The 14,596-nt window shown below is 41.4% G+C and overlaps 1 protein-coding gene across 1 annotated transcript in view; it reads right to left on the reverse strand.

Annotated features, from left to right (window-relative positions):
* Positions 1-14,596, reverse strand: part of LOC117344466 (kinesin-like protein KIF14) — a 40,442-nt gene that overhangs the window by 12,228 nt on the left and 13,618 nt on the right. The window contains 17 exon segments of the mRNA XM_033907214.1: positions 226-323; positions 505-648; positions 1,166-1,286; positions 1,288-1,394; positions 1,582-1,647; positions 1,774-2,008; positions 2,699-2,803; positions 4,703-4,740; positions 6,278-6,380; positions 7,056-7,240; positions 7,393-7,456; positions 8,541-8,679; positions 8,807-8,880; positions 9,608-9,706; positions 13,248-13,375; positions 13,684-13,800; positions 14,211-14,318. Coding sequence (XP_033763105.1) covers positions 226-323; positions 505-648; positions 1,166-1,286; positions 1,288-1,394; positions 1,582-1,647; positions 1,774-2,008; positions 2,699-2,803; positions 4,703-4,740; positions 6,278-6,380; positions 7,056-7,240; positions 7,393-7,456; positions 8,541-8,679; positions 8,807-8,880; positions 9,608-9,706; positions 13,248-13,375; positions 13,684-13,800; positions 14,211-14,318 — 1,931 coding nt within the window.

The following is a 14,596-nucleotide window of genomic DNA, read 5'->3' on the forward strand; positions in this document are numbered from 1 at the left end:
TTTACATACGTTTGGATTTAGTTCACACTAAGATTGGAAAACAGGGTAAGAGAAAAATAATAATTTACCCATTTTCGGGATGAGATAGGGGGATCTCAACCCTCGGGGGAGATTGCTTAGTTCCCAAACAAGAGGCCTCGTGTTTGGGAATTTAACAATCTCCCCCTCGGGTTAAGATTCCCCTATTTCACCACGAAAAGGGTGAAAGATTCTATTAATCCATACCTGCGGGGAGACTTGCAAGGCGAGTTTTTCTGATCATGTTCCCATGTATCACCAGGATCGTGAAAGACTTCATCATCTGCAGAATTATCAGCGTCATTCTGTTCAAACAGAAATTGTAAAATAGAAAATGATTCAGATATATCTACGTTGCCATAAGGTTACAAGGTTAAACTACAGTACAAAGGTCTAACGATACACCTTAGGACGATGAGGCTATGTTACCCATTCAGATATTGATTACAGAGAGTTACTGAGTATACCACAAGGTGCCACACCCACCTGGTATAGATCCCTCATCTGCATGAGTTTCTCCTCAAACTTGGGAAGGGTCCAGAAGGTACATACAGCCAGGTTTGTGTCTGTGACTTTAATCAACGTCTTAACATGGTTAGTTTCCTCCATGTAGTCCTCGCGGCTAAACTCCTGTAGTACAAGAAAATCATTACTTGTAGCGGGCTAATACAGATGTAATAATATCTATTGTTATTAAAATTTTACTGACACTGGAAGCTTCACAGGGAAGTATTTAAACTACAGATTTGCTCTTGTGAACAAAAACATGTCTCCCATTCTCCCTTACTAGGCATTGAACTTTTACCAGAAAATGAAGATTGTAATAATGGCCCAGTTATAGTGCACTCAATATTGGATCTTCAACTGTTCACCTTTTGTTGCTCCAGACAAGAGATTATTGGAAAATTTGACCCTGAGGTGAAGGTCACAGTGATCTAATGGTAGTGCACTGTACATCAAATTTAGGTGATGCAAAAATACTGCAAGTTTTGAAAAAGTATCTTCAGCGAAATAGAAGTTATGACCAGGACAATAAATTCTTACAGTACTGATATATCTCCTTCGAAGGCCAGACATAACTAATATACCAATACTAATTTTGCTACTGCCCCCCCCCCAAGGTTTTTGGTTTCTATATTAAGCTTACCATATTTTTCTTGAGGTACTGGCTAATCCTGTTTGCCTCCCGCAGTAACAGAGCCACCTTGTACAAGTCAGCTTTCCCAGGCTGAGCGTCCATCGCCTGGTAACGTTTAGATAGGGTAAGTCTCTTGACGTTTTAGCTTGAGTGATTCCAATCTCATAGCTACCTTCTGCTTCTCCTCCTCGAGCAGGATGATTAGTGGGGTTTTTTGACTTGACACATGGTCAGCCACCTATTGAAATCACAATGAACCAGTGAAGACATGACAAAGGCATCAGCCAAGAACTGTAAAGTCAGGAAATAGCTAGATCTATCTGAACATTAATAATAGACTACATGATGTCTTCCACTAATTGTCAGGATAATTGACAGTTAAATATATCACTTAATATATCACCACAGAACAACACGACATCTACCTTTTTAGCAACCTTCGCTTCCATCTCCTGTCGTCTTCTTCCAGCAAACACTTCTTGTTCTAGCATCTGTAATGTAAGTATGACACTGTTGTCACAAATATCTCACAAAAACATTTTGTTAGTCTGTGCTAATTGCAACCTTAAAACATGTTTCTAAAACCTCTCTAAGAGCCTGTTTGCCTCCTGACTTACTATTTTTTGTTTCTTGAGCTCCTCTATGAGCCCCTGAGCCTCTTGTCTTGACTGTTCTGCACGCTGGACCTCTTGGGACTGATCCTTGACAACTTTCTCCAGCTTTTTCAGTTTACCCTCATATCCAGACTTTTGCGTATTGAGGACTTGCTCTGCTTCCTTTTTGGCCTTTTCCACTTCCTGCATCATTTCCTCCTGAGCCTGACGACGAGCTTCCTCAAGTTCTGCCTGCAGCCTAATTTGAGAAACAAAGGTTACATAGAAATTGTAAATCATACACACGTTATACACCCAACATTTCCACTACCTGATGACAACGTTTCCTCAACCAGTCACCAGACAGTAGAGTATATCCAACATTTCACCTTCCTCAAACTTCCTCGACCTCAGTCACCAGACAGTATTGAAGTTTACAGTGAATTGGTACATAATACACATATCTCCACCTGACGAGGAGCTTCCTCAATCTCAGTCAGCAGGGTAGAGAACGTTATAGTACATTGGTAAATAATATACCAATACATCTATTATGTAGAATCTAGTGACCAGACTTTTATACAATGGAAACACATAAAATTTTCAGGAGTTTTTGATGTTTTTTCCAACTACATGTACCTATTGATACTGAAACTTTAAAACACAGAAGAAACAGACTGTATCAGATTTCCTCGGAAGGTGTCTAACTCTAAATTTCACCGTAAACTGCAAAATTACACGAGGGCTATTCCATTAAAATATCTACCTGACCCCAGGACTCCACAATAAATCACCTCTATACATGGTTAAGATTTCCTTCCTATTACTTTTATGTAATCTATTTAATAAATTCTATAGGTGGTACCCCTAAACCAAGTCTTGGCGTGGGGTAGATGTTTTCCTGGAAAAGCCCTGAGACCATAAGTGATAGTTTTTGAACGATACAAACCTTGCCTCCTGAACCTGTATCAGTTCCTGCCTGGCAAAGTCAAAATCTCTCATCTCATGACTGGAGGCGGGCACCTTGTTGGTCACTTCTTTAGGATGATTAAACCTGCAAAGAAGTCATTTGATATCTTATAATGATGTCTTATAACTCAATCTTTATTGTATTAAAGTTAGAAATTATAGAAGTATCAGTATGTTTGTGGAACATGTCTATCCACATTCCTACTAGCAGACTAATGTAAAAAAATAAATCAATAAAATTTCTTTTAATGCAGCCTAACACTGATATTGAACACCTAAACAACTTTGATCTATTCTGTTATTAAAAAACATAAGTGCACGACAGACTTCTTATTACTAAAAAGAAGTTCAAAACATGTGAAAATTTGTCAAAAGGAAAAGAAAACAAGAAGCCCATGGACCTTAACGGTTACCTGGGTTTTGAAATATTTCAGTTAATCTGACCCTAATCAGACTGTCATCCCATGCTGATAATGTTGAATGTAGAGTGAATTCTAATAGAATTCAAACAAATGATGGTCAAAAATGTGATTTCCCTATATAAACTATAGTAAAGTTGACCCCCACCCCCAACCTTATTCCCCTTGGGAGTGGGGACCATATAATTCAAAATTTTGGATGGACAACGACAGACAAAAGGCAATCAAATAGGTCACTTTGCCTCAGGTGACCTAGAAAAAAAAAAAATCCACTTTTGATAGCAACAAAGAACTTAACACTCAACATAATAGAAAATTCATAATCTATTTTCATTTTAAATGTACACACTGATGTTTGACTACAAAACATGTTCAGGCAAAATATAAGCATTCCTGTAATTGCATGACAAATTCTGCAAAACATTTAAAACAAAATCATTGATGGACAAATGATAACACCTGTCTCCTATTACTAAGTGGTGGGAGTATAAATGTCAACAGACCATTTCTTAAAGACACTAAAATACCACACCAGACAATGAAAACCTGTCCTGATTCCATCTCGGCAGACATTTCCTCAGTCCTCCATAAAGGCACCAACAAGTGCAGCAGTATTACAAATTATTATAATCAGACATTAATCAGAGCATTACAGAATTATGTCTGAGACTTAACACAGTTCTATCACAGGCATCATGCCAAAAGTGAAGACGTTTATAATCTATGGGATTAATTAGGCACATTTACATACACCAGTTATATAAAGCCTAGTGTAAGCCTCAGAGGTCAACAGTGTATATACATCACAGTAATGTAATTAAAGATCTCCATTACTAGTGGCACCACAAAGTCATGTTACGTCCTGTTAAACATCTCCATTACTAGTGGCACCACAAAGTCACGTTACGTCCTAACATCTCCATTACTAGTGGCACCACAAAGTCACGTTACGTCCTAACATCTCCATTACTAGTGGCACCACAAAGTCACGTTAGGTCCTGTTAAACATCTCCATTACTAGTGGCACCACAAAGTCATGTTACATCCTGTTAAACATCTCCATTACTAGTGGCACCACAAAGTCATGTTACATCCTGTTAAACATCTCCATTACTAGTGGCACCACGAAGTCATGTTACATCCTCTTAAACATCTCCATTACTAGTGGCACCACAAAGTCATGTTACATCCTGTTAAACATCTCCATTACTAGTGGCACCACAAAATCATGTTACGTCCTGTTAAACATCTCCATTACTAGTGGCACCACACAGTCACGTTACGTCCTGTTAAACATCTCCATTACTAGTGGCACCACAAAGTAATGTTACGTCCTGTTAAACATATCCATTACTAGTGGCACCACAAAGTTACGTTACGTCCTGTTAAACATCTCCATTATTAGTGGTACCACAAAGTCATGTTACATCCTGTTAAACATCTCCATTACTAGTGGCACCACAAAGTCATGTTACATCCTAACATCTTCATTAATAGTGGCACCACAAAGTCACGTTACATCCTGTTAAACATCACACCTAATGCTGTATATTTTATAAACTTACCTGAAGTAGTGGTCCCCTCCAAGTATCACACGGTCTCCCTGTAATAGAGAAGGTGGTGGTCATAAGAATCCCAGGCTGGACCTGTATTCTAATTAACCCAAAGGGCTTGGTCAGGGCTTGTTTGATTATATAAAGGCACTCATCAGTCTTCTCCTAATTGTAGATTAGTAGGGTATAAAACAACCTCCAAAGAAATGAGGAGATTTTCAGCAACCAACTAAACACAGATTCACAACTAAAATAATTACAATGATATAAATAGGGTTGTAAAAGACAATAAGACTGAGAGAGGACCCATTGTTAGTAAATTAAAGGTCTCATGGTCCCCAGCCTCGCTGGAATGTATCCATTCATAGTACACAAGATTGTGTGATAAAAATTGTGCTATAGTTGATCATTAACTGATTTTTCATCCTGAACTGTTATTGTGTGTAGTGTTGGATAAAGTACTGTTTTATCAGGTTCTCTAGGTTCCACACAGGTTATATAAATACTTTTTATTTTTTTATTTTTATAAATTATTCATTATATACTTTCTGGCAATTATGTACCAGTGATAAATCACTCCATTACCTTTCAGTTTTAATATATTTTATGCAGCAACAGCCTTAATGATATAGCATGTATTACAAGACAAACCAGTAAACAGTGATTATAAAGTACCACATCAAAATAAATCAATTTATTTCAATGTTTTTTTGTGATTCAATGAGAGATTCATATCTCGGCTGGTTTAAAGGTCCTATAATGATGTTATCAGCTGGTGTTATCTGATGGCTATACGGACACGCCCCTAGGCACTGGTGCGAACCAGAAGTGTGTGTACTAATGCCCCTAGGCACTGGTCCGAACCAGAAGTGTGTGTGCACACGCCCCCAAGGCATTGGTGTGAAACCAAAGACTCCACAAAGTAAATGAGGGGAAGATTCCTGTGTTTTATGATGACAATGTAAACAAACAGGGTCAACTACCGAGTCATTAAAGTAAACAATCACACAGAAGTGTTATCTACCATCAACAAATATTTATACAAGTGTAACATACAGCAGCACACTATGGCATAACATAGTCAGGGCATTTTCTGGGGCGTTTTGGAGCCGTTAACAGGCACCATTCCCAATTGAATTTTTTTTTTTCATATTTAAGCCGAATTCTCAAAATATACAGTTTACTCCTGAATAAATCTTTCCCAATTCACCAGTTTTCTTCCCAAAATGAGACGCTCCATCCCAAACCAGTGAGACAAGCCCTGTGAGTGTCTGTTTGTTACAGTACCTCAGTAGGATTTAATACCAGACATATTTAACAAATTAGGCCGGTCAATTAAAAGTAACTTTTCCATAGGACGATCAATCACATTTGAGTCATACCAAAAAAGAAAGCGGTGTAAAATCTAATCCCAATTATACTGATAAGGAAAATCTCAATTAACAATTTTGAAATAAGCAAACTGATCAATCAATTACAATAATAATGTCAGAAGTAACTTTGAAAGGAATTTGTTTAGATGGCTAATATGACTACAACTCCACAGTGATAACATTAATACTATGGCGTAGATAGTACAACACTCACATGATGAAGGATGGAAGGCTCTGATATACTATTGCCATTGACGTATGTAGGAGCGTCCCCGATCGGTGTGACGGTTACAACACTGTCCACATTGTTGATGATGCTGTAAAAAGTTAAATTTTTTTGCTACAATTCAGGAGTGAAATTTCACTTTTATAAAATAGTTTCAGAACAGGATAGGTGTCTACTGATTAAATATGTTCTATCTCTTCATAACAAGTCTCATCTTTACTCTTAATAAATACATTTATCTACCCTGGGAACTCAGTATGGGAGAGTTCGATCATCAACTATTAACTTAGTCCAGCTGTTCCATCAGATGTGATTATGCAGATAAACAACAACAAATAACTACCATGCTTCCAAATGATGAAGCATGTGCTAGTGATGTCTAGTTGCTGTGGTCAGACCAGAAAATTGGTGGTTGTTCCAAAATTTGACTGGACATGCACATTACATGTAACCAAAGTGAAAAGCTAAAACTATAGTAAGACCCTAGTCAATAACATTTCTGATCAAACTCGCTCAAAGATATTTCTTTCAAATAAGTTTATTACAACAAATCACACTTTATCTCTTAAATATCTTTATCTTTATCACAATCCATACTGCATTATGTTAAAACCTTTTTACATAATCAACATTTACCGAAACTAAGGCTATTCCATTTGGTTAGACACAGTCATGATTCACTGTACAAAGTCCTAAATTACATCACAGGTCATATTTCAGACTTTAAAAACATCAAGGTTCTTCAGTATATAATGCGATAACCTACCAATGGTTGTCAGCAATGAGGGCACCACTGAGCTGTATTTCATGGTCTGAGCTGGCACACATACGTCCCACACGAGTCTGGCCCTCGCGTATGATGTATAGTAACATCTCCGACAGCTGGGGATCTTCATTCAGGTTCACCAAGTTAGGCTGCTTGTTGTCTACTTTGAAGGCCACACCCGATTTCTGGAACAAGATAAAATGTGGCAAGTGTACAATACATCTTTACTTCCAATCTCTAACATTGTGTAATGGAGTAAAATCAACTGTTGAGTAGTGATATATCTCCCCCGATTCTGTACCACCCTCGTTAGTGTACAGGTAATAGTAGAACTCACCTCCAGTTGTTTTGATTCGGCTACCTTCCTTTCCTCGGACTGTCTCAATCGCTGCTGCCATGACCTGAAATTTGTACATAACTTTGTCGTCAAATTTTCAAATATCCTACAACATGAGTAACTAAGTGAAGCCAGGTCAAGAGTTAATATAAAGTATTACAAGACTCAAGAATTCTAAGTTGTATATCCCTGTCAAGTCCTAGTTTGTCTCTGCCAGCCAAAGATTATAAATACATAGACATGGATAGATCTAATGGAAACAATGCCCTTTTCATCTCTTACAGCTCTTATCCCTCTGTTAACTCTTTCCGTACTCACGACGACTACAGACATCACAAAAATGTGCTCTTGTATCCTTCATGACGACTACACACGTCACAATTAACATGCCTTCCATCCTTTGTGACGACTCAAATCGTCGTAAAACATCGCGAAAGATGTTGATATTACTTGCTGGTTTAGCATAGTCATACGAAGGAATTGACACGGAAATGATGTTTTTAAGAAATAAAAAGCAATGTAAATATTGTATTGATGGTATATTTTACGTACCAGAAGCATAATTCATTCGTTAAGATTGTCTATTTCAAAGAATTCTGCCGGTTCATGCCGAGCTGTTTTCATAGCTACAAAATGGCGGCCTCAAATTTACTTTCGTTTTCTGCGAGATTGTTGAGGTGTTAAACACAATAAAACAATTAAAAACGATAATATATATATAATTGAGTAACTTTTATCATCAAAATAAGTAAGAAATACGTAAAATATTTTTACACACCGAAAAAACGATGTTTTGGCTGCGTGATTTCTTGCACATGTGTGACACATGTGCCGATTAACATGTCATTTCCCGCGATTCTGCCTGGTGATTTCGCCGTATTTTAAAGGAAAAATTGGGTAAAAGAGTTTCCGTACTCAGTACTTGTTCCATATGATAAACTTCATTTAATATTAAGCATTATACAACAGTAAAAGATCGTTTTATCGACGTCTGATGTGATAGCCATATGCTCCAATACACAAAGGACCTACCCAGCATTCACTTCCGGTAGCGACCGCGAAATTTGAATGAGTACGTAAAGAGTTAACAAAAACCTGATGAAATATGGACATTGTTATAAACAGTAAGGCTATGCCTGTCAGCCTACCTGGTGATTTCCTCCATCTCCCGTTCCCGTGTCAGCAGCCTCTCCTTGAGACTGGCGATCTCCACGAGACTGGCGGTATGCGTGTCGTCAGTCATATACACAGAGTGGTTCTTCAGTCTCTCTATCTCAGCCCTCAGCTCTGTACAGACACACATACATTGGATTACAAAGAGCAAACTTTTACTGAAAACTCTTCCCAGTATACACTATGACTTAATTTAAACAATATGAATGTACTTGAGACAGAAACATACAACAGTACTTACCCCGAATGATCTTGGCCTTAGGATCCTCGTTAACACGCGCCATGTTGACAATGGACCTGGCTTGACTGGCATATGTGAGAAGAGTTAAGGTGAATCTCCTAATTTCTTTGAAAAAATGGTTTATGTCTGCGTTTAGCTGACTTTTCCCTTGTCAATTTTTTTTTAAAAAGTGCACACTATATACACAAATTGAACATAATAAACCTCTTTTAATACAAGAATTCCACGGAGTGGATGTGTCGCCTGCACAGAGAGTTGGGTAATTACAAGAGTTATTGCATGGAAACAGATTTTCTATTTATAGTAACAGAGACCTTGACCTTTGACCTTCGGACCTGAAAAGCAATCCCAAGCAAGCACTTGTGATAAGGAAGATCTCCATGAAGTTTGAGTTTGATCAGCCCAAGGGAACTTCGAGTTATTACACGGAAACCTCTGTGAGGAGGCTGCTGACACCGATGACGACAAAGTGATACCTATATAACGCCTGCTGGCGACACAAAACTGTTTTAGGACTCTAGGATTCATCAGAGATGCTATGAAGTGTGGAAATTAAGGAAGTAAGTCAGGAACATACAACAGATTCATTGATTTGAGAATATATCCTAATGATGGTGTTATTTATCTAATCATAGAAGGAGAAGGGATGTAGTAAATCTATAATCTAAACAGTTTGATATAGTAATCATGGTGTTAATTCTCCAATCATAGAAGGAGAAGGGATGTATTAAATCTCTAATCTAATCAGTTTGAGACTATATCCTAATCATGGTGTTAATTCTCTAATGATGATAAGGATATCGGAGTGTACTGAGAGTCTCCTCGATGTGTTGACAGGAAGGACTGACGGTGGCAATCATGGCCGTCTTCGAGTTTCCTCCCAGACTCTCCTTCAGTAACCTACATACAGAATGAAATAAAACACACAATATTAGCAAAGAATCTTCTTACATGTGGTCAAAATATAAAATGTACAATATCTATAGCAATTTAATTCTTATCCTATTCAACAAAACAGACCATGCCCATAGACTTCAGTACTTTGGAATGTAGGTATAAACTTTTGAATACATGTCACAAAAATTTCAAAATGTAGTTAAATGCTTGTTTAGTGTCGGGGTGCTGTGTCAGCTTGTTTGGGGAGGCTGTCAGCAGTTCCTTGAGAACGTTAACGTAACTTAAAATTAGCTTGGACTCAGAATAGAAAAGATATAGACAATTTGATGCATTTTCATCATTCTCATATTTCTGGGATAGGTTGATTTGTTTTCTGAAAATACCAAGAGTCAAGTGAGATGGCAAAGGTAGCAGAGATAGTGCGAAAAAAAGTTGTGGGATGGTGTGTGGGAAGTGTTGTGGGATGGTGTGTGGGATGGTGTGTTGGAAGAGTTGTGGGATGGTGTGTGGGAAGAGTTTCGGGATGGTGTGTGGGAAGAGTTTCGGGATGGTGTGTGGGAAGAGTTGTGGGATGGTGTGTGGGAAGAGTTGTGGAATGGTGTGTGGAAAGGGTTGTGGAATGGTGTGTGGGAAGGGTTGTGGGATGGTGTGTGGGATGGTGTGTGGGAAGGGTTGTGGGATGGTGTGTGGGATGGTGTGTGGGAAGAGTTGTGGGATGGTGTGTGGGAAGAGTTGTGGGATAGTGTGTGGAAGAGTGTGGGATAGTGTGTGGGAAGAGTTGTGGGATGGTGTGTGGGAAGAGTTGTGGGATGGTGTGTGGGAAGAGTTGTGGGATGGTGTGTGGGAAGAGTTGTGGGATGGTGTGTGGGAAGAGTTGTGGGATAGTGTGTGGGAAGAGTTATGGGATGGTGTGTGGGAAGAGTTGTGGGAAGGGTTGTGGGATGGTGTGTGGGAAGAGTTGTGGGATGGTGTGTGGGAAGGGTTGTGGGATGGTGTGTGGGAAGGTGTGGGATGGTGTGTGGGAAGAGTTCAGGGATGGTGTGTGGGAAGAGTTGCGGGAAGAGTTGTGGGATGGTGTGTGGGATGGTGTGTTGGAAGAGTTGTGGGATGGTGTGTGGGAAGAGTTTGTGGGATGGTGTGTGGGAAGAGTTGTGGGATGGTGTGTGGGAAGAGTTGTGGGATGGTGTGTGGGAAGAGTTGTGGGATGGTGTGTGGGAAGGTGTGGGATGGTGTGGTTGGAGAGTTGTGGGATGGTGTGTGTGTGGATGAGTTTATGGCCGATGGTGTGTGGAGAGTTGTGGGATGTGTGTGGGAGAGTTGTGGGATGGTGTTGTGGGAAGAGTTGTGGGATGGTGTGTGTGGGACAGTTGTGGGGTGGTGTGGTGGGTGAGTGTGTGGGAGCAGTTTGTGGGATGGTGTGTGGGAAGAGTTGTGGGATGGTGTGTGGGGTGGGTGTGGTGGGGAGTGTGTGGGATGTGTGTGTTGTGGAGGTTGTGGGATGGTGTTGTGGGAATAGTTGTGGGATGGGTGGTGTGTGGGAGTTATGTGTGGGAGGGTGTGTGGGAGAGTGTGTGGGAGGGTGTGTGGGAGAGTTGTGGGTGGTGTGGTTGGGGAGGTTGTGTTGTGGAAGGTTGTGGGATGGTGTGTGTGGATGGGGTTGTGTGCTGGGGATGGTGTGTGGGAATAGTTGTGGGATGGTGTGTGGGAAAGTTGGGTGGGATGGCTGTGGTGGGAAAAGTGTGTGGGATGGTGTTGTGGGAAGGTGTGGTGGGTGTTGTGTGTGGGGAAATGTGGGGTGTGTGTGGGAAGAGTTGTGGGATAGTGTGTGGGTGTGGAAGGTGTTGTGGGATGTGGGATGGTTGTGGGAAGGTTGTGGGATGGTGTGTGGGAGGTGTGTGGTTTGGGAGGTTGTGGGAGGTTGTGGGTTGGGTTGTGGAAGGAGTGTGTGGGAGTGTGTGGGAAGAGTTGTTGGGATGGTGTGTGGGAAGAGTTGTGGATGGTGTGTGGGAGAGTTGTGTGGGTGGTGGGAAGGTTGGTAGTGTGATTTGGGAAGAGTTGTGGGATGGGTGTGTGGGAAGTGTGTGTGGGAAGGGTGTGGGATGGTGTGTGGGAAGAGTTGTGGGATGGTGTGGGGGAAGAGTTGTGGGATGGTGTGTTGGAGTGTGATGGGTGTGTTGGGTGGGTTGGGAAGAGTTGTGGGATGGTGTGGTGGGATGGTGTGGAAGAGTTGTGGGGATGTGTGTTGTTGGGAAGAGTTGTTGGTGGGGGTGTGGGAAGAGTTGTGGGATGGTGTGTGGGAAGAGTGTGGGATGGTGTGTGGGAAGAGTTGTGGGATGGTGTGTGGGAAGAGTTGTGGGATGGTGTGTGGGAAGAGTTGTGGGATGGTGTGTGGGAAGAGTTGTGGGATGGTGTGTGTGGGAGAGTGTGTGGGTTGGGAAGAGTTGTGGGATGGTGTGTGGGAAGAGTTGTGGGATGGTGTGTGGGAAGAGTGTGTGGGATGGTGTGTGGGAAGGTTGTGGGATGGGGTGTGGGGAAGAGTTGTGGGGTGGTGTGTGGGGAGAGTTGTGGGATGGTGTGTGGGAAGGGTTGTGGGATGGTGTGTGGGAAGTGTGATGGTGTGTGGGAAGAGTTGCGGGAAGAGTTGTGGGATGGTGTGTGGGAAGAGTTGTGGGATGGTTGTGGGAAGGGTTGTGGGATGGTGTGTTGGAAGAGTTGTGGGATGGTGTGTGGGAAGAGTTGTGGGATGGTGTGTGGAAGGTTGTGGGATGGTGTGTGGGAAGGTTGTGGGATGGTGTGTGGGAAGAGTTGTGGGATGGTGTGTGGGAAGAGTTGGGGGATGGTGTGTGGGAAGAGTTGTGGGATGGTGTGTGGGATGGTGTGTGGGAAGAGTTGTGGGATGGTGTGTGGGAAGAGTTGTGGGAAGAGTTGTGGGATGGTGTGTGGGAAGGTTGTTGGATGGTGTGTGGGGAAGGTGTGGGAAGAGTTGTGGGATGGTGTGTGGGAAGAGTTGTGGGATGGTGTGTGGGAAAGAGTTGTGGGATGGTGTGTGGGAAAAGTTGTGGGATGGTGTGTGGGAAAAGTTGTGGGATGGTGTGCGGGAAGAGTTGTGGGATGGTGTGTGGGAAGAGTGTGGGATGGTGTGTGGGAGGGGAAGTTGTGGGATGGCTGGTGTGGGAAGGGTTGTGGGAATGGTGTGTGGATAGTGTGTTGGAGAATGGTTTGTTGTGGATGGTGTGTTGAAGAGTTGTGGTTGGTGTGTTGGAAGAGTTGGGGATGGTGTGTGGGAAGGGTTGTGGGATGGTGTGTGGGAAGGTGTGGGATGGTGTGTGGGAAGAGTTGTGGGATGGTGTGTGGGAAGAGTTATGGGATGGTGTGTGGGAAGAGTTGTGGGATGGTGTGTGGGAAGGGTTGTGGGATGGTGTGTGGGAAGAGTTGTGGGATGGTGTGTGGGAAGAGTTGTGGGATGGTGTGTGGGATGGTGTGTGGGAAGAGTTGTGGGATGGTGTGTGTAACAGGGATGATATGATGGAAGTACAATACTGACCATGTGAGGACGGAGTCCCTATAAGGGATGTAAGACTTCCTCTTCCTGTTGTTACTGAGAGCTTGGTCAGATAGAGAGCTGATCACTTTGCCTAGGGTCAGCAGTGACTTGTTGATATTGGCTCCTTCCTGTTACATAATTATCGTTAGACTTTGTTAAGTAATTTACATAATAGAAAAACAGCAGTCAAATATCTTCCCTTTTTAACAGACACTGATCTCACCTCTGACAGGAGATTACGATTACCACAGACTTTAACTGCTAACATTTGCCTTCAACATTTGATCTTAGGTTATGAAATTCTTCACCTCTAATCTGAGGTGTATGACAATTGATTTTAACCTAAGACCTGTGTGTTACACTTACAACTACAACCTTTGATATGAACTGTTTTACATCTACCTTTAACCTTTGATCTGACCTGTTTGACACTCACCCTTAACCTTTGACCCGATGTGTTGGCCTGAGACTGGCGTTCACTGCCAGCGAGGTCGACAAGGTTGATTTTACTGGTAGTAGAGTGATCATGTTCTTCTCCCTCCAATTCCTCTGTCTAGAAAAAAATTATTAACTCAACACTCACATGAATCATACGACCAGTTAGGACTCACACATGGTTTTAATGCCTGTGAGCTAATATTTCCACCTTGTGTTACTAATTTTCCACTGGCAAAAAGAGTTCAAATTTATAATTTTGTATCTTAAACTTGCAAGATTTTACCTTCATGCATCCATCAGTCGAGTGAATGTTGTAATATTCTTAATAGTAAAATAAATGTTATCACGAAAACTGAAACTGTTTTCGAAAGTTACTTGCATCTGTGCGAGAACCAAGAAGCTTACTAGAGTCTGTGTGAGAACTAACAAACTTACTTAAGTCTGTGTGAGAACTAACAAACTTACTAGAGTCTGCGTGAGAACTAACAAACTTACTCGAGTCTGTGTGAGAACTAACAAACTTACTCGAGTCTGCGTGAGAACCAATGTGAAGACAGAATGAGATCGACTGCTCTTGTCATTCATCCCTGTAGCAGCAGTAGCACGATTCTTGTTTCCCAAGTTTATCCAGCCCTGAGATTGTACACATCAACAAGTATTGTATTAAATATTTCAATTGGTTACTACAAACAATTAAATGGAAAAGAAATGGAGAGTACATGTGTTTGGATGTACTAAATAAAAGTTAGACAACATACACAATCTGGCCCGTTCAGTGTAATAGAAGTCTAACAGACTTACCTGTCCCTAACATAGTAATCTGATACCTGTAGCAGCATGATTAACACAAATCGTGTGTCCACTGTTTATTAAGGCTGGAGCTAGGGCATCAACGACTGCGTATTTAAAAT

This window comes from Pecten maximus, chromosome 2 (genome assembly GCF_902652985.1).
Source record: "Pecten maximus chromosome 2, xPecMax1.1, whole genome shotgun sequence".
NCBI lineage: Eukaryota > Metazoa > Mollusca > Bivalvia > Pectinida > Pectinidae > Pecten > Pecten maximus.